At 42.5% G+C, this 19,686-nt stretch overlaps 1 protein-coding gene across 1 annotated transcript; it reads right to left on the bottom strand.

Annotated features, from left to right (window-relative positions):
- Window positions 1-318: 318 nt before the first annotated feature.
- Window positions 319-19,476, bottom strand: si:dkey-192l18.9 (F-box/LRR-repeat protein 7). Its single transcript, XM_026364003.1, has 4 exons — window positions 19,032-19,476; window positions 15,447-15,536; window positions 2,686-3,303; window positions 319-1,778 (listed from the first exon to the last, which is right to left on the bottom strand). Exons 1-4 carry the CDS (start codon window positions 19,066-19,068, stop codon window positions 1,042-1,044), a joined length of 1,482 nt encoding a protein of 493 aa, XP_026219788.1. The 5' UTR covers window positions 19,069-19,476; the 3' UTR covers window positions 319-1,041.
- Window positions 19,477-19,686: the final 210 nt, after the last annotated feature.

The raw sequence follows: 19,686 nt of genomic DNA, 5'->3' as shown, positions 1-19,686 counted from the left end.
GATGCCACAAACCTAAATCACATTTCACCAGTAGCAGAAACAGGGAATATAACAGCAGCACTAATGACTTACAGACAGGCTGACATCTCTGTCCCAAACCTCTGCTTGTCTCACAACCCAAGTGCAAAATTGATGATGTGGATGATGCCTGATCCAAATGCAATAAAGGCTGAAGTAATATTTCCCTCCATGTAGACCCACTCTCTTCAGTCATTTACGGTGACTTCTACATTTTATAAATCCTTATATGGTAATGGTACCTTACTTATAAACAACAGATTTTCATCTTATACCAGTAATGAGGCGTTGTGTAAGACACACACAATTGGTGGAGGCAGATTTTAAAGGAAATTTATTGGCACAGTCATAGCAGCAATGTGTTCTTGTTTATTTTCGACAATGATCCCATTACAGCTTCTATTTAGCACTGGCTAATAGCGACTTTTAATTGCCAGGAATATTATTGAAATATGACACTTTGAGCTCAGTTGAAGTGATTGTCAGTACAATTGCATAAAGTGCATATGCGCACAACATAAAGAAAGTGAAAATGAGTATACTTTAAATCGTCAGATCTGCCTTGTTGCTGCTTCGTAGCTACATTCTTAGTGGTTTAGTCTGAAGATACTTGCTGTTTATAAATAGATGGAGTAATGTATGCTAATATGTATGATTCAGGGCCTTAAGGTGATGATGACCTCTAAAATAAAATATGTTGCAATGGTCCCACAACTGTACCCAGTGCTCAGTGTTGTAGCATGTTGTTGCAATGCAAACTGTGATGTTGGAAAGACATTATATAGTCGAATACTGTACTTCTCTGGCTTTTTACAGATAAATATGTTAAATACATTCTACTGAAGTACTTCCAGAGGACAGCATTGACAGCCACCAAGCGGATTTAAGATGACAAAACTGGCCAGTATTTCACACCAGCCTCAAACCAGTTATGACATATCAGCCGCTGAACTATGCCAACACCATCACAGGAATATTACAAACGTCCGCTTGTTCAGTGGACCGCTTCCAGAACTCCTTGCTTCAGTAGAAAGCGGGGTTTGTGTGCTCGATGACACAGCGCCGGCAGTGGCGTCTCACAAACCGCAGAGCCTCGGGTGACACCTCGCAGTCCTGCACGTTGAGGAGCTGCAGCTCGCAGCAGTTGGCTGCCAGAGCTTTGAGTCCTCTGCCAGTAACGCTCTCACAGGCTCGGAGACTTACTCGCCTCAGGCCTTGGCAGTACATAGCCAGCTGCTCCAGCCCACTGTCCGACACCAGTGGGCATTTTCCCACATCCAAAGACTTGAGTTTGGGGCAGCTCCTAGCCAGGTGACTCAGGCCGTGGTCTGTGAGACCCTCACAACCTCTGGCATTCAGGTAGCGCAGTCTTGGGCAGTAGCGAGCCACATAACGCATGCCCACATCTGTAATGCGAGTACAGTGGGCTACACTCAGGTAGCGCAGGCAACCCTCCAGTCGGGCGACTTCACGCAGGCCGAAATCCCCAACCAGGCGACAGTCACTGAGGCTAAGCTCTCTTATTGAGGGGCAGTGGAGAGCCAAGTGGCGCAAGGCTTCGTCAGTCAGTCTGGTGCAGCGGCGCAAATACAGATGTGTCAGACGAGGGCAGTGGGAGGCGATAGTTCGCAGTCCCTCATCCTCGAGGGAAAAGCAGTCGGTCATGTCCAGATAGTGAATGGAGATCTGCTGGCCATGGAGCGGCGACAGCTGCATTGAGGCCTCTTGAGTAAGGCTGATACATGTCACTTTAGAGCAGCCTGGAAGCAGAGGGAGAAGTTGTCAGTTCAAAAACAAGCTACACATTCACACAGCAAACGTCTAAGCCAGTTTTTAAACAATAGCTAGGTGCCTTCATGAGCATTTAAATTGTTTCAGAATTCAGTAAATCTGTGCATCAAATTAACTTTTCTCTTGAAAGTCCAGCTTTTTTTTTTTTTTTTTCATTATTTGGTTGAAACTGAATCAAGGTGTCGTGGTGTGTCCTCAGAACAGCAATTAACCCACTATAAACCTGTTAAAGTAAGTACTGGAGGACAGACAGGTGAAGGTGAAGCTGAGCGAGACTTGAATATGTTCACTGGTGATGCTCAATTATTCGCCACTTGGGGGCGCCACAGTAAAACCTGCTACATGCAAGTGGAGGCCTTAACATGTCTGAAAAGCAGTCAGTTTTGGGGTAAAGAAATAATCCTGATGTCCTTACCACTTACAAAACCACATTGATTACATCATTTTGGGTCATCAAATAACAGCAAAAGCTTTTTTTAAAGCTATTTTTACAACAAAGGAAATGCTGATGTTGAAAAGCTCCCTGTTTCAAAGGCTTACTTCCTGGTGCTCATGGTGCAGATACTGCTCTGTCACTGGGTCCTGTCCAAGTCCTTGTTATTTGTGTCACTTCCTTTCTGTGAGCAGTAGCCTGGCCTTCTTACACATGGTGAGGTAAGTTCTGCTGTCAGCTAAAGAAAACCTTTCTTTTCCCACATGGCAGCTTAAGGTTGGCACATTTTCCCGTGCAGCTCTAATGGTTTTACCAGCTTGAATAACTGACAGTGACTGAGGAATTCCTTTAAGGTAAATCTACATGTGTGATGTGAGGAAACAGCCAGTCCCTATTAACTCTACGTATGGCTGGTAAGAGGACAATGTCGATTTTCTTTTTACCTGAGAGATTCAGGTGCTCCAGGCTGGGACAGCGGGACACCACCTCAAACACAGCCTCATTAGAGATGTTGTAACAGCCAGCAACCTCTAGGCGACGTAGCTCCGGGCAGCACTGAGCGACCACGTGCAGGCCTCGGTCAGTGAGCCTCTTGCAGCCATTCACCACCACCGTCTCTAGGGTCAGACACACATTCGGAGTATCCTGGCACAGCCTGTGGGTCAGGACCCTGATGGCACGGTCGGCGTGGAGCAGCTCTCCGGTCAGCCGGACGGTGCTCCACAGCCTCGGGTCCCACGCCAGGTTGTACCAACGGCGGCACACACGTGCACAGCGGCACAGCTGATTGGTGGGGAGGTGGGAGAAGATCTGCAGAAGGGTGTGGTCGGGCAGGAGGTCAATTGGGGGGTGGTGGTGGGTTTTGGACTGGCGGGAGCGAGTGTGAGTGCCAGGCTGAGGGTGGACCACGGCGACTGTCTCGGCGGCGGCAGAGGAGGAAGACGAGGAGTTGGTCTCGTGGCCATTGCTGGAGAGGGCAGGCGAGGAAAGAGAAGAGGACTTGGATGGCAGAATCAGACCAGGGCTCGGCGTGCTCAGAGTTCTTGTGCTAGAGTCTAAACCTGGTGAAAGAAGGACAAAATAAAGTGTGTTAATAGATGGTAACATGAACAGAGAACAAATCAAATAGACTACAGTATCATTTTAAGTACAGTAGTATAGTGGTTACACAGTGAAGACTAATAGCTCTTCCTCTGTCCTGTTTTAAGTTTGATCAGTGTTGTTTCTAACACCACAGCCTGACCTTTGCCTGCTGTTTCAGATCACTGAAGCTCTTTTACTAATCTTCAGTGTGTCACTCATTCCTGTGGATAAAACATATATACACAAAGCTGGGTTCATCATGATGGTGCCACAGCCACACCAGCTTTTCTCATCATTGAAGAGGCGTTTCCATGGATCTAGTTATCATGTTTTGGGATGTTTGGGGGAAAAAAAGGGCCCCTCTTCATCAGATGAACTCTGTCGCTTCAAAGAGAGCAGCTAAAGGAGTTCGGTGCGGAGGCTGACAATATTAGCCCTGTGTAAACACGGAGGCCCTCCTGACAGATGTGCAGTGATTACCGCCACGTCTGAAGATGCAGCTGTGAGAAGCGGTGGCTGGATCCTATCACGGTGGCGTGAGACGATAGAGCCGCAGCTTCGTCGACTGAGCCGCTGGATCTGACTCTCGGGGGCGACCCGTCAGACTGGGAAACTGAGTACTCTCTGCTGATGCTATCTGTGTCTTCTCATGAACCCCCAATTTGTCTTGTCCAAAGTTTGGTTGGACTGATAGTCATCACCAAATGCATTTCATGTAGTCAGGAGAGTGATGTCACTTGCAGCTGTCCAACTATTAGTTTGCAGGCTTTGTTTTCAGAGAGTGACAAAGTTTTCTAAAGTGTTGGAAGTTATAGTTAAGATTCTAACACATGCTAGAAAGCTTTATGTTCAACCATTTGTTTCACTTTATAGATGTATCATTCGTTTTTGTGTAAAGTTGTGATCTGATATTAAGATGATAGATAGCCTTAACTGCTGTACTCCTTCATAGAACAAACCAGGAACTTGTCCAGGAACCTTTTTAGGAGCTCAAGACCTGCACCTGCATCTCATCTGCAGGATCCTAATGCTCAAGTACTTTTTGATGATCCAGGAACTATTGTGGTGGAGTCAGCAGCGTCAAATGCTGGGGATTTACCTTTGTAAACACACAGTGATCCACAGAATGAATTCCGACTGCAACCAGATCCACATTGTGGTCCAAAAAGAATTTGGTCAAAAATATGTATGTATATGTTATTTAAAGGTTATAATATAACTATCAGAGAGGTATTAAGTCAAGGTCAGCAACCATGTTGGTTAGAGGACAAATTTAGACAAACATTCAGCCTGTTCTGCACAGGGTGTGCGTTGACATCTGCATGATAAATGGACAGCATCCAGGCCGTCATGTGGATTTGCGTGCAGAGAGGTCTAGGCACTGATACCGTCCTTATGACTACGACACAGATCTGTATTCCAGTCCTTCGGCTCAGTCTGCACCCCTTCGTTGATGACATCCACAGACTCGCCCTCTGGGGAACATGTCCTCTGATTCACAGCTACTTTAAAACAGCCTCGTGTGCCTTAAAATTCTCACTTGCATCCAAATCAATAAAGCTACTGTCTTAAAAGCTTTATATGTAAAAAAAAACCTGCAGCAAACAAATTTTTTTTATTCAGCTTTCGCAAAGATGCCGGGATTTAATCGTTCTTGTGGGAGTTGGTTGACCTCAGTTTGGGTTTATTGCATCACATTCTTGTGGGTGGCCTGTCTATGATTAGTCCAACTATAAATGTGCAAGATTAGTTGTTTGAGGTCATCTGGCTTATCTTGGCCTGTGTTATGAATTTGCCGATGATAATGCATTTTTAAAGTTAATACAAAGGATTTAATGGTCTAAAGTTATTATAAACACACATACATTTCAAATTTCACACACCTGTCCAAATAACATGAGAGTAGTGGTGCTGGGGTTTCTGTGGTTGTCCAGTGGCATAATAAATACAGCAGGATTCCTCAGTTAATACCCAGTGTTTGTGGATTTCTCCAACATGGCTGGAACCACACACAGAGCTCTATAAACAAATGGAAGTCAGTGTATTTTTGGCTTCTAAACGAAGAGCTTTGTGCAGTCCCGCTAAGTTAATTAAATAGAAGGGATATTAAAGCTACAATCGTATGTATTCATGGCGTAAAGGCCACTTTTTTTTTATCGAGCGTTTTTAGCTCAGTCTTGTTGTGCCAAAATCACAACACAGAGTAAAAGATCAGATTTTCCACATGCAGGCGTGGCAAGACACATTTCTTGAGTCATTAGTTTTGATGGATGAAAGAGGCTCGACTTTATTGTCCAAACTAACATGATGGATTCTGCATACAGGAGACAAACCCATCTGCCAATGGCTAAGGAGCCACTTCCAAATTGCATAATTACATGTATCATTGATGAGAAGAGTGCTCCAAACTGGAGAAAAACAGCGCCTAAAGACTCCATCAATCCTTTTTACAATGAGACACGCACACATAGCTGGTGGGAAAAGTTAAATGGAAGCATCTTTATAGTTACTTAGTTTGCACTGGATTTTGGATAATAGTGCCTGGATTACCTTAAGGAAGTCCAGGTGCTGTCCATCTACTGTATCTGTATTCATCTGTCCAGCCCTCACTTATTCTTAGTCCCATTTCTATTGTAAGACAAGCACAAACACTGCTTCCTAAACATCCAGCGTTCTCAAATATGAAAGTGAAAATGAAAGATGATGATTAAAGTTCACGCTTAACTTTGGAAACAGTTTGACAAAGTAGTCCCAGATTAATTTTACAGGTTAAATTATTGTACTCAGTTTTTAACATGTCAGTAGATCTCAAGTTGACAGTTTTTTTTTTTTTGTTTTTTTTTTGCAAAAATGCATAAGAAATCCTGAAACTGAAAAGTAAATAAATCATAACAGCTACTGGGCTTGCATCTCTCCATGGCAACTAAGCAAACTCTATCTGGTAATAGGGACCATCTGGTACAACTGCTTCACAAAAGACAAGTGAGCGCTTGTCAAAAAAAAATCCAACGCATTTACCAGCATCTCCAAACTCTAAGCATGAATAAACTTTCCTGTAAGTCTCGGTTACTGCTAAATACTGTGCGAGTTAACCAACAGTGCCGTGTTTTATATCTCTGCATCGCTGCAAACCTATCATTAACAGGACAAATACCATGCAGCTGTTAGACTTCTCCTAAAGGCACTGCGAGTGCAGATGGTGGAAGACTCAGCACGGTTTAGGAAATCAGAGGAGAAACAGTGGAACATCTGGTCTTTACCCTGGACAAAGAACAACGGAGCAGTGGTGAAATGAAAGAGAAACTCATGCATTTTGAATGCGCATATAGCCACAGCCAGGCATACTTGGCTGAGACCATGTGCCACTAATACCCAAATCTAAGCTGATGCACAGCAGTGCAGCAGCAGGATCCCATTAACATAAACGTGGGTTTACTTCTGAGACACATCTGGATCGTGCTTGGATACCAGTTACCAGATACAAGTTTAATGTAAATCAATCGGGGCGATCACTGAAAAGACAAGATGCCTGCGTGATGAATAGGCATAGCTGGATGTTCAGAGTGATGTCGCCCTAATGACAAAAACCTGATGACTTTGAAAAAAGGACTGCACAAAAACAGATTTAAGAGGAAGCAGGAGAAAAAGTAGGGGCAAGAGGAAAAGAAGGAGGGAAGATAAATTGGCAGAAGAGCCTGCAGACTTTACCAGAGACAGAGACAAGTGCACAGGCAGGGAGTCGATCCAGACTTTGATGCAGTCTGGTCATAAACTAAAGCTATAGGGATTCTGCTCAGGATCTTGCAGTGCTGCAAAGGTCCTCCGCTGTCGGGAGCTCGTACGATTATTACTGCTGCATCTGGCAGGACAGACCAATCCATTACCTCAATGCCATTAACCCTGTGACATGTTCCTGCTCTGCAAGCTTCACCGTGCTCCTCCCTGGCGCAGAATGTGTGAGGGAATGAGCGGCGCAAAATTTCTAGTCATAAGTCAGAGAATGAAAAATGAATCAATGCTATAACGTTAAAACGTTAAAGTATCTGCTGATAAAAAAAAAAAAAAAAAAAAAACAACCAGGGAGTTAATAGAGAGTTGACTGAAAGAGAATCAAAAGCACAGTTGACTTATCAGCACTACACGGTTACATGCTCCACTTTATTAAAGGGAAACGTCCGACTGAGAGAACCAACTCTTGGGATAAAGAACATCTGTGTCTGTCTCAGGTTTTATTGAATACATGGAAGTTGATATTACTGTACAGTGTGGCGGCTGGGCTATCAGCAGAGCCTTCACTACAGGAAGGCCTTACGTCACTGGACAACCCGAAAGACAATAGGGCCTATTGGTTCATTTACAATGTGCACACTCGGACAGGAAACAGACTCCTTAGCTGCTCACAACCCCCACAACTCCACTACTGCAGCTATTCTCACACTCACTCAGTCTTGAAATTCATTTTTGGAGATTCAGCTATGCAACACGCCAGGAACTAAAGCACATTTTCCCCACAACACAACTAATTTCCCTAAGGGAGTTTTCTTCCTTTCTTTTCAAAAGACTCGACCGTCTCCACGCTCTGCCCTCATCACTTTATAAATCCTCAGCTGAGGAGGACAGAAGACACTCGGATGCCCTGAAGCCAAATTTAAAGGAGAACTCATTGCTTAAAAAATTGGATTTTTGTGTTTGTCTGTTCATCATAGTTCACATTTTCCAGAAAGGAGCTGACAGTTCAGTCTCCAAAAACAATCTAACATCATGCAAAACTGATCTAACCTTTGGCAAATCAAATTTAAGATGATGTCATTTTTTACAGGTTGTCAAAACAGGATGGGGCAACAAACACACACACACACACATATATATATATATATATATATAGTATATATATATGTATATATATGTATATATATATTTTTTTTTTTTTTTTTTTTTGGTTTTTGACAGAATAATATGCATGAGATGTCTTTCTGTACAGTTTGTGCATTTTGGCAGTGGTGTTTGAGGAGAGTTAGAGTGTGGAGTGACAGTTAAGTTAAATGACTAAGGAGTGTAACTTTGGCTACACACACACGCGGCACCAAGACGAACTGCACATCAGGCAGGAATGGAAAAGCAAGAATGGACCCAAATGGTTGATTTGGTTGTGATGAGGAGCAAATGTAATGACCTCATGTGGTTACAGCAACAGAACAAGGGAAGTGCTGAAACGTTTGCGGTCCTACTCTCATGACAAGAAAGAGTTCACTTTAACTCCAGAAAGATGTTATTTTAAACTCGGAGCAATGAAGACTGAACCCTCTCTTGAACCTATACGTTACATATGAAGCTGCAATCGGCAGGTGATTAACTCGGGTAAGTGTATGACTGGAAGAAGAAGGGAAACTGCTAGTGCAGGTTCAAAAAGCACCCTTTCATGTGACACACGTGGTATTTGCCAGATGGCACCTCTAACCGGGCTTCACGTCTTCATGCTAAGCTAAACGATGCTGGATAGGTGTTTTCCTTGAAACGTTAGGAGACCTCTAACGGCTGTAATTATTTTAAGGTGCAAAAGTCGGGTTGGGACTTTTTGAGTTTTTTTTTTTTGTCACTACACAGAAGTTGTTTTTTGTTCATAAACCTGGTACAATCTGCTTTTATTGCTCTAGCCATGGCGATGACGGTCCGGTGTACCATAATGAACTACTGAGTCAACTAGGAAGTAGAGTAGGTTGAACCTCTCAACCACACTTCTTACATTTTGCTGGTATTTTGTCTAAAAAAACAACAATCCTTAAAAAATGTAATATAAAGTGAAGAGTCTGACCAAGTTACTACATTTCTTCCTGGGGGGGAGCATGATGAAATTGCGTACCGAAGAGTGTGGCAGTCTAACAGCTGTTGAGATACTTCAGTCTGTGGACTGACCAGCAGGCCTGCCTTGTAGTCCCTTGGGTCACATTAGTAGAAAGGCTAAACAAAGTAAACAATTCTTTATAATGTTAAATGGTTAATTAAATGGCACGGGTCTATAAAACACAATTTATGTAACCAAGACTCCCTGAGGAATACTGTCTAGAGAGAAGTTTCCGCTCATTTTTATACGATTACAGCAACTGACACTTCCACTTCTTATGTAATGAAACAAAACCACCGTATGAAAAGAGTGGAGGGGAAGTCCACTGTGTGTCGGTTGAGCTGGTCGACAACTGTGGTCACGTTGCCACATAAAAGCCCAAAGACCCAGGTGTGTCACAGTGAAAACATCGCTCGCAAGACAAAGTCCTACAGGAAGCAAGCGTGGGTATCGGCCAAGTGGCGTCTTTCCCAACTCCTGTCAAACACGCTCCTGTAGTAGAAATGAAAAATGTGACCCTGTTGCACAAAATGGCAAACGCATTCAAAACAACAGGACCAGCGCTTCCTGCCTGAGTCAGAGGAATGGGAAGATCGAGGAGTAATCAGAGGAGAGTTATGAGATGGAGTCGTCCCCTCCTCCTTCTTTGGTAAACTGCTTTCACTTGTTTTCTTTTTTCTTTTGCCGCCTTGCTCTGTGCTTTTTCGCTCAGATTTCCTGGCTCTAGGAGTGGCAGCGAGGAAAGTGGGGGGGGGGGGAGGAGCGAGCACGGCTGATGGAGAAAATCTGGGGAGAATAGCATTGGCATTCTTCGCCTCTCTGTGTTCTCTCTTAGACAATTTCCAACGAGGATTAGAGGTAAACCACTGATATTTCGCATTAAAATTGCTTGTTGAAAAAAAGCTCAAATAACTGCAGGCTGCTGCTTCGTGTCCTCAGTCAAAATGGCAAAAAAAGGAACTGATTCTTTTTCCACCAGCGCAGCCTGCAGTCTAAACTTTTTGAAGTTATGAATATGTGTGCATAAAATGAGAGCACGTTCCTCCAAGAACTCACTTCATCTAAACAAACTTCTCTGCCTCTTTGACAACTTCCAACACAGCTGTTTGTTTCACCAAAAAAAGAACCTGATTCTTTTTTATTTAGCTTAGAAGAGCCACGGCGCTAATGGTGAAAATTACATTTACAATGCAGATGGAGAGTGAGATCTCACCTCTTCAGTGCAAACAGCAGTGACACACACAAACACCTCACTGTAGGCTCTTTCCCATTTGGCACGGCAAAAATCAACAGTGAAACTCTATATATCTGGCTGAGTAAACACAAGCAAATGGGTCATCGGCGTGCGAGGCTGGTTTACAGATGAAGTGTGAGGGATTTGTTGCCCGTGGGAGGGCAAAAATATTAACATATTGGAGACAGGGGTTTTCTAGAGGGGCTGTTTAGACTGGACAGCTGACCTTCACACCGCCTTCAAGACAGCAAGGCACACGGACTGTGAAGGTCGATCAATAGAGCCTGTCAACATTAGTCTTTTCACTGTAGATACATTTCTGACCACTTGCTTTTCCTTAAACATCTGAGCTAAAGTTTCCAGCAAGCTTAAATGTCACTGCTTTACATTGGTCTGTTATGGCTATTTTAAAAAAGAGAAGACATGATCATGGTCAATTGACCAGTTCCATTCCCGTCATGCTGCCACTTACCGTAGTGTTAAGGGCCTCCTTCTCACCAGAAGCTTTAAAGGCCTTGTCTCATTTCAGCTACCTATCACTTTCCATTGAAAACTAATTTATGAGGAGATGCACTGAACTGAAATACGTGAGTAAAACTCAACCACGGGGGCCTCCACCAAAATGACACAGCGTTATGTGAGAAAAGAAAGTCGGATCTGGTTAAACTCTGTCCTGCAATGACATCATCAGGTAATTCAGGGAGGGTTCATTTGTGATGTGAATGTTTTATTTTTACTACCACTTTTTTCTGATTGTGTTTTTGAGTCTCCCAAATCATCTTTTGATGTATAATAAGCTCACAAAACATAAATCCACCTCTAAACCCGGACATCCCAGATCATATTTCATTGTATCACCAGTCTATGAAACAGCACAACTACAGTAACGCATCCACGCATCTATGTAGAATCTCAACCACTGATTGACACAAATGAGCAGACTCTCTCTCTACCACGGTTTGTGCACTATGTATTCTCTTATTTCAGCTTTGCAAATGTGAGATGTTCCCACACAAAACTGCATGAAAAGTCTGGATTGAAGTGGTGAATGGGAAAGATCAGTTGACAGTGGAAATAATTGTTAGCTGCAGCCTTGGTCTTTTTCTTCTTAGAGCATTACCTCCTATGTAAAGGCTATAATGTCTTGATGTAAGAAACTGAGATATGTAGAGAACTACAATCTAACCGGTTTGGTACGCATAGCGAGATCTGCACATGAATCACATGTTTACAATGTAATCTTTTACTAGTGATGTAAGAGGTGTGTAAGAACAGAGTAAGCTTTTCCTCGTCATTGTAATGCCTGTTTCCTCGGCAGACTCAGAGGAAGTCGGCGCGTTCATTGTTCCCACCGTTCCCAGTGTGTCCGCTACCTTCCTGGTGCCATTTTAAACGGGTGAAAGAGCTGACCCCGAAGGGCACGGCTTCTCCGACCCGATCAACGTCCCCGCGGGGGCTGCGTTGTTTTTGAACTTTGGCATCAAGCTTCAGCTGATACAGCAGGACCAAAACAGTGTTGTCTTACGACGCACGCTGGCTGAACATCTCAGGGTGTTGTCGGTTTGCTAGTGCCGTATCCGAGGCACATTCCTAATGAACCCTGGGTTTGGCTGTACCAAAGCAAAACCCTTGAGGCCCAGACAGGGACACAGTGTAACCCCTACTGGGAGATACTCAATTTCATCCCACAGGAAGGATTTACTGTCCAAGGCTGTGCCTTTCAGTCTGGAGCTAATAAGCAACTCGATTGGGTCAGGCCACCACAAGCCTGTCTAAGTAATAAATGAAAACAGAGAATCGTTACAAAAACCTGCCAGACGACTGCTTGATTCAGTTTGTTTTCAGGAGGAGAATGTGTGTAGAGAGTTTCTCGTGTGGGAAACGAAGGCAATAGTTTACTTTCTATCTGAATATTGATTAAAGCTGGAGACGCAGTCAATATTTTGGTTTGTTCATTACACATGGGGCTTTCAAGTAACATTTTGTATCTTTAAAAATAAATTACACAATCTTTGTCATACAAATGAAAAGTTGAGTATTGCTCAGTCAGGGCGATTCTATGACCACTAGATCACGATGCCAATACTATGATGCTGTTTAAAGTGCATTACAAGTCAGTCTGCTGGCTTGCAGACTCTTCTCCACTATATACTGAACAATGTGACCATTCACCAGGACATTGTTATGTTGTTAATGTCTCACTGGCCACTGTTCAACATACGTTATTTAGAGATTTTAAAGTCATAGTAAAATGGCTGTTGGAGCATCTTTAGCTCTTTGCCAAGTGAAAAAGAAGTTAAATGAGATCAAGTTGATTTGATTTGAGAAAAATCTGACTCTAATAATTTGATTGTCTCAAAGCTGCTGAGCTGACATGGAGCTGTCTCCTCACAGCCTGCAGGTTGACTTACATATCACGTACCCTATACAGGTGTACATGTTTATTTTGTAGGTTTATGTACAATATATGTGTATTGGGTTTGAAGCACTTCCAAAATATGACTTAAATTCACTTTGCATTGTACCCAACTGTCTCCAGTGTTGGCACCAAATCTGCTGCTGCAGCTCCATGAACATGCTGCTAACGCCCTGCACTGTTTGAGTCATAAAAGTCTGGCATTTATTAGGTTACAGTTTTGTTTTCTACTGCACTTTTTACACAGATACAGAATGATTCATTTATGACAAACTGGAAAGAGTCAAAATGTTGTGGTGCTACAGCAAAGTGAATACAAACTAATTAGAATTCAAAAAGCAAAGGACATCAGTGCGACGTGAGGACACTGCAGAAGCTAATATGAAGACTCCCAGTGCGTGTTGGGGAAGCAGCCCAGACCGTTTCCTCATTAGTTTAGCGGACCACATGACGAGGTGGGCAAGTAGTGGGATCTGCCACTGTGTGTGTGTGAGTATTTTGCGTATGCGCATGTGTGTCTATGCTTTTTTCTTCCTTTTTTTTTAAGGAGGGGGGATTTGACTGTGGCCGTGGTGGTTCCAGACCATGTAATTACTCCCACTTAGCATGGAGAAAAAAAATAACAATTTCAGTCATAACAGAGGAGGGAAATTATGGTTGGGAAACCACTATATTCTGACTGTATATTTCTATCGGCACAGGTTGTTCTCCGAGTCGACACATTCACGACGATTTTCAATTTCCCCAAAATATCCAAGCGGCTCGTCAGGGGACAGGTCCAAGTGAGTCAGCATTGGCAGTGACGTTGAACAAGTAAGCGTAATCTGCCTCTTGTGAAGTCGCATGCACAGGAGCACAGTGCATCTGACTCTATATTTAGTTAAACTAATCATTGAATTAACCTCACTAAAACAAGCTAATTGACACTGCACAAAACCAAAACAACATCAGCCGTCTTATGTGGGGTTTTCCTGATATATTTTCCTCTCTGTTCTTTCCTTTATTCTCTGTTAAACACCTTGAAATCTTTAGGTGAGTGACAGTTATAAACACAGGCTGTAGCTGGTATTTATTTTCTTGTGGGCAGCTCGAAACCAAAAGAATACTACATTCATCATGCCAGAGAAAATTTAAGATTGGCGATGACAATGCATGAAAGAGAGAGGGCGAGTATACAGTATGTGTCCAAAACAGTCAGTGAGTCACTGGTCAAATCAGAGAAACACAGAGAAACCACCGCCCAAAGGGAGAGAGACCTTCATATATCTGTGGTGGGGTTTCTGATCACACTCAATGACTCAGTGATTACTTCACTGGGTTCTGAGATTTCATTTTCACGGTCTGACTCATAGTCTTTCGACATTACTCAGGGGAAGGTAAAGACACTCCGGCAACCCGTGGAACACTGAGCTGGATATACTGTCAATTTCTGAGAAAGGTCTGAGCTTAGCTTTAAGTCCCGAAAGCTGCACCAATAAAAGAAAAAAAAAAAATCCCATTACCAATGGGGTGTGAATACTAAACATTCATCAGGTGGAAACAACCAAAACTCAAAATCAATGCTGATATCTTCTCTAATTGTGAACTGGTTGCTAAGACATTCCACATCACCTTTGAAGGTGATAATATGTCCATGTACGGGTCTCAGTTTTATGCTTTGACTCCAAGTGACAAAACACATCCAACTAAAAATCCAGTTTAATTTATTTTCAAACATACACTACAGTTCAAAATGTGGGAATTACTTAAAAAATTCTCATGAAAACATACATTTTCAGCTGCGCTGACACACCTGCAAAAGGTTTTATAATATTCAGATTAAAATGCAAAATTAGCAAACATAATGTGCCATCAGAACAAAGGACTAATGTTTATTTATTTATTTTATTATTATTTTTTATTCTTTTTGAGCTAACCCATGGTGAATGGAAAAATATAATTTGCCGTGCTTGGGGATAGGTGGGTAGCAAGTGAAAATTAATGAACTATAAAATTAATATGCAGATGTTTGCAATAAAAACTGATGATTTACATTTCCTTCTGAGGAGTAAGCTCAGATTTAAAGTTTTTACAAGACAGTGAGCAAATAGCCCCTGGGCTTGTGAAACCTCAGAGCTATGACACTGAGATATAGAAAATTAGATTGGAGAGAGGGCGAGAGGGAGCCAGAGAGGTGTTTGGGCAAGATTGAAAACCGTTTCTGAGCAGAAGGTGAAGCTCCCTTTGCCCATTTTCACTCCCCACACCTTCACCATCTCCAGCTAAATCCCTTTTGCCTTCTTCCTTCAAGCACATGTACCTCCCTCCCTGGCAACGCTTAGAGCCTGATACGACCACAGTTTAGATAAGCATTCCTTCACAATGAGAAGCCAGGAGTGTTTTTTCTTCAAAAAAAAAAAAAAAAAAAGCCCAAGAAATGCCTTTGGTTTCTGGGTTCTGATGGGAGCTGTGAGTTTGTTTTCAATTTAGGGTTATCCTAGGAACACACAGGTTTCTCTCCAAAAATAGGCAGTACAGAAAGTGGATAGGAGGAGGAGGAAGAGAAGAGTGGAAGGAGGAGGAGGAGAAGAAGAAGAGGAGGGAAAGAAGAAGGGAGGGGAGTTTGGTTAATGAGCACCAGATGCCTTACCTTCGGTGGTAGCCACATTCTTTGGAGCTTTAGTTGGTGTGTGATCTGTGCTCGAACTTATGTCAGAAGAGATGCTTGAGCTCCCTTTACCTGCAGGGGAAATGGGAAGAAAAACAAAACTGCTGGGACATGGGATAGCAACTTCAGATGTCAACGCGCATTTAGTTTCGTTCCTGAAGACCGTCTGCTGGAAATAAGGTGCAGCCAGCACTATGTACGCAGTGCAATAAACATGGTAAGGAGGTATGACATGTAAGCACATATAAAGCCCCTATATAAGCTATCTTTATGCTTCCGTGACTTTTATGCTCCTTAATGATAAATGGCACAAATAGGCACAAAGTCTCTGTTGGTTTGTTTGTGCAAGTTTCCATTTTTTAATAATTGAAGAGAAGAATAAAGTTTCATGAAATCTGTGTTTCCATGGAGGATGAGAGCGGAAACACTACTGCACGGGATACAAGCAATGACTGTCTTTAATGACCGTTATCATCAATGCATACTTTATAGGTCATGGAGTCCGTACAGTTGCACAATAGCTTTTAGATGAATTTACAGTGTGCACTTTATGGGCTATGATCACATTATTGGATTTAGGATTTGGATTTCTCTGTAGTCACAAAGGAGAGATAAATTTCAAAGACTTTTCTTTTTTTTATGTGTGCCTCTGCTGCCGGAGTGTGACAACTTTGACTGCCATGGTGACTGCAGGCTGCCTGTGGAGCAGTTGTTTATGGCGTTTCATTCTGCTGTCAGATCATAAATGCAGCTTTGTGGCTTTCCTGAGACTGTGTACGAGCCTTTCACCCTGCAAGACAGGCCGAAGAGGTATTCCCAAACAGTCACACCCACTTGCACATCAAGTACAGCCACCCAAACAGACAGTTCCCGAAATAAGAGGCAAATATAAAGGCTTGTGCAGGCAGGACAAAAAAAAAAGTCAACCTGTGTCTCAGTAATTAACCACAACAAAGACACATGACTACACAGATACATAGAAATGAATCCAAAACCAACGCTGCTCATGTGGTACGAACATGAATGACATTTTGTGGTGACATCAGTGAGCCAGCACATCTGCTAAGGCTTTCAGTCCCCAGAAATGACTCAGATATTCACGAGGAGCTTGCAGATGTCAATGTAAGACCATTTTCATAAGCAGAACAAAAAGCATAAGGCTCGGTTAACTCAAGCAAATCCACTTTCATATGTGTCTGGTTCCAGGACGTCTCTCTTTTCGACTCACAGAACTCACTAGGCCTGTTTGGTTGAAGCATGTGGACCTGTGCGAGGCCGATTGTTTTCTGACTTTTACAGAAAAACAACTTAGAGAAAAGCTCCTTTTCCGTTTCCTGTCTTATTCTTATATAATGTGTTGAGGGGGGAGGCTGCAGCATAGTTGTGACCAGTGGGTAATTAATTGTGGAGTCACACTTGAAAACACATGTGGACCAGGGGACACCAGAAGTCGGCACTTGGTTTAAATAAGACACTGGTCAACATCCAGATGTTGATACCTTATAATCACTGGCTCATGAATTCTATGAAACCCCTGAAAACTCCTTGTCTGATGATAAATGCTCATTTAACGTAACTTTCACACTGCATGTACTCTATTTCTGCATTTAAACCATAAACCTAAACTAAATGTTATCAATCTGAAATCATTAAATCATCTCCTGTGAGCACACAAAATACACTATGTTTTCATTGGAAAGGTCAGCTATCATCCTCCTCCCATTTGGTCCTGTCACATTCGCAAAGAGAATAAAAATCTTTGTTTGCACTAGTAGACTGAGTTTAATGAGTGTAATATCTGTCAAGCATTAACTGCAACTTAGCCCAAGGGATTCTGTAGTCTTGTTGTGTCATGACAGTGACTGTCAGCCATTTCCAGTGACTTATTGTGCAACAAGAACATTGTCTGCAAAGCCCTCAACAACAACATTAACCCACCTGATCTCCTAATAGTTAGGAAATGGGTTTTTTTGCTAATTCAGCTTAAGCATGTCTTGAACTCAGAATCTGTTCGACCGGCTGGATTCCTGGGTGGAGCCGGTCCGTGTGTTATTTTTAACATCATGAGCTCCAATATGTTTTCTATAGTTATTGACTTAGGAAGCGAGCTCATTGGAATGTTATTTATACAAACATTACTGCTCCGCAGACAGAATGTGTTCACTGTAGGGCCACAGCGTTTCTGTACAAATCATGATAAAGATGAGAATTTAGATGAAAAAAGTGGGTCAAGAGGGTGAGGGAGGACGTAAGGGGGTGCTATCCCTGATGCTATATGGCATCCAGTCCCTAAGATGCCCCTAGATTATTAATGTCATTATTAGAGGTCTTCACAGTGTTGTGGTTTGAGGGTCGACAGATTCACATTTACCTTCAGATAAAGGAAATCAGACTTGGTGTAAAAAACTTCAAAGAAACTCTGGGCCACTGCCTCTGCCCAGTGGCATCTAAGAATCGCCTACAGGAAACAACACAAATCCTTGCTGACATTAAAAATGCCCTTGCAGAAATCAGCAAGTGTAGCAACAACTACACGGGACCATCTAAGCAGAACCCATTTCCACTGCAACACTTGTTGGAACTTCACTGTGGATTATTGCAGGTACTATTGCAGCATTTGTGGCTTTTCAGTACATCTTCAGTATGTGGTACGATTGCACTGAAGTGTAAGTGCATGCACAAAATGGCCACCAAATCAAAATAACAATACTAGGATAAGGAATTGTGGACAAAAAAATCTCTGGAATTGCCTCTTATCAAGATAAGAATGACTGAGCGGCCACATACCCGAACACTCGTGTCCTTTGACCCACCTCCTCCAGACCTGCAGGAATCTGCTTTTTCTTCAAGAACACATCACTAATTAGGACACGAGCTCTTTCCGGCTTATTACACAGGTGATTGGTGATGATTTCATTAGTGACAAAAACACCTTTGTCACTTTGCTTGGTATTTGACATGTTGCCTCCTACAATTTTATAATGGCAAAATGCAAAAGTTATTCTGTGGAACAAAAAACAATGGGAATCTATGCAGAAATCTAAAATTTTCTACAGAAACTTTGAGCAAAACTCTCTCTATATTTGCATTTAAGTATTATATTTATATAAATATGGCCACCAGATGTCACTCTGCCTTTATATGCAGAATATAAATGTTGCACATATATCTTGAAAGGTATAAAAGTAAGCGGTTGAAGATCTACTGGATATTACTGGAATAACAGCACACATCATTAAGAGTCTGAAGATTAGTGAATGGATAATGATATTTAAACTTAGTACAAACTCTTACTTCAAGAGCTATAAATATATAAAGCTAGTTTCAGGCAAGCTAACCAATGTCAGAGATGAGATCAAGCAAGCTACACACACACAATAACTACACATTATTATTTTTATTATGAGTGGATTAAGTTTAGTTGGACACAAACGAGAACATGCCAGGAATAACGGTGACACACGGGTGTCTTTTCACTAAGCAAAGCGGCGCAGTTTGATGAAAAAGTCGCTCTCCAAAGTGGAATGGAAGCAAAACGTGTTTAAAAGTGGTGATTCCAGCACTTACCCTCACTCCCATACTGTTTTCCATTGTTCGCACCCATCTTAAAGAATACATAATCTATGCGCAAAACTCAGGGGGGGGATCAAAAGCAGTTAAAATCCAGAGAAAAAGGGCAGTGTTTCCATAAAGACAGGCGAGAGAGTCCGAGTTTTGTGCTGGGCCGCTAGCTCTGACTCCAAATAGTTAATCCAGATGTTGAACTGAGGACGCCTCAGCATTACGCAAACCTCGAATCCAGACTAGAGTTTCCAGCGGTGGAGACTTTCTATATCTGAACATCCACAGACACGGGATAGAGAGCTGTACACAACGATCCGGATCCGAGGAGTTTTTTTTTTTGGGGTGGGGGGGGGGGAACTTTGTAAAAGTGCCTCAAAATGGTAAGCAGCTGTTTATCAGACTGAGTGCGGGCAATCACAGCGGCCAGACAACTTGGTGAGGACGCGCAGCTCCCGTCCACTGCATTTGGATTTAAAGAGACCGCAGACCAAAGTGGGAGATGTGGCTATTACAAAAAAAAAAAAAAAAAAAAAGAAAAAAGATAAAGAAAGAGTGCTCACAAAGAGTAAAATTACAACATCATCCACTGGTGCACAGGAGTGAGTCACTGCTCTTTTATTGCAAAGGCTTGAACAACAAGAGGGTTTGTCTCAAAATG

The sequence above is a fragment of the Anabas testudineus genome, chromosome 2 (genome assembly GCF_900324465.2).
Source record: "Anabas testudineus chromosome 2, fAnaTes1.2, whole genome shotgun sequence".
Lineage (NCBI taxonomy): Eukaryota > Metazoa > Chordata > Actinopteri > Anabantiformes > Anabantidae > Anabas > Anabas testudineus.
Note: the sequence above shows the minus strand (reverse complement) of the source record. Positions and strands in the feature narration are given on the sequence as shown.